The sequence below is a fragment of the Egretta garzetta genome, unplaced genomic scaffold (assembly GCF_000687185.1).
Source record: "Egretta garzetta isolate BGI_Z169 unplaced genomic scaffold, ASM68718v1 scaffold891, whole genome shotgun sequence".
NCBI lineage: Eukaryota > Metazoa > Chordata > Aves > Pelecaniformes > Ardeidae > Egretta > Egretta garzetta.
In genome coordinates this window covers 171679-172373 of record NW_009258689.1, presented here as the reverse complement: position 1 = coordinate 172373, position 695 = coordinate 171679, and the positions used below count along the sequence as shown (strand labels likewise).

The following is a 695-nucleotide window of genomic DNA, read 5'->3' as shown; positions in this document are numbered from 1 at the left end:
CGGCTTAACCCTTCCCGGGCAGGCTGGGGCAGCCGGACCAGGGAGCGCTCCCACCCCCATTAGGGAGCCCAGGCCCAGGGCAGCTGGGGGGCACCAGGAGGAGCCCTGGGCTCAGCTCCCTGCAGCACCACCCATGGCCCCGGCGTCCTGTGGGGCAAGGGACACCCCCCCCTCCACCCCCCTGGCTCAGCCAGCACCGGTCTTGGCTGCGGGGGTGAGCGGGCGGCTATTACACACTGCGGAAAAAATGAAACGCTGGAAAACACCAGGCGTGGGATCCAGGGCTGGGATGGAGCCCAGGCGGCTCCACGCAACACCAGGACCAGCTGCCCCATAGCGAGGGCTCCATGGGGACCGTGGCTGCCCCAAATGGATTGGGGACAGCTCAGCTGGGGCGGGGGGAAGAGACACAGTACCCCAGGAGCAGCTCCCTGGTTGCTGAGGTGGGGTCCCCCCCCCGCTTTCCCTTACCTGCCACCCAGCGTTGGCCTGGGCGCCGAGTGGGACCCTCCGTGGCAGCGTACCCATGTCCCCCAGGTGCAGGGGGGCCGCGCTTCCCAGCATCGGGAGACCCCACAGCCCGGCTGAGCCCCTGCCCCTCGCCTGCACCCAGGCCCCAACACAATGTCCGGGAAGGAGGAAAAGCCAGGAGGAGCCAGGCGGCTGCATGGGAAGGGGGCGCGGCCCGGGTGGGA

General features: G+C 70.1%; 1 protein-coding gene across 1 annotated transcript in view; it reads right to left on the bottom strand.

Moving 5' to 3' along the window:
- The window catches only part of PHLDB1 (pleckstrin homology like domain family B member 1), a 20604-nt gene extending 20076 nt beyond the window's left edge, over positions 1-528 (bottom strand). The window contains exon 1 of the mRNA XM_035888734.1: positions 472-528. Within this exon, the coding sequence (XP_035744627.1) occupies positions 472-528 (57 nt within the window). The remainder of the gene's footprint in view (positions 1-471) is intronic.
- Between the last annotated feature and the right edge of the window lie 167 nt (positions 529-695).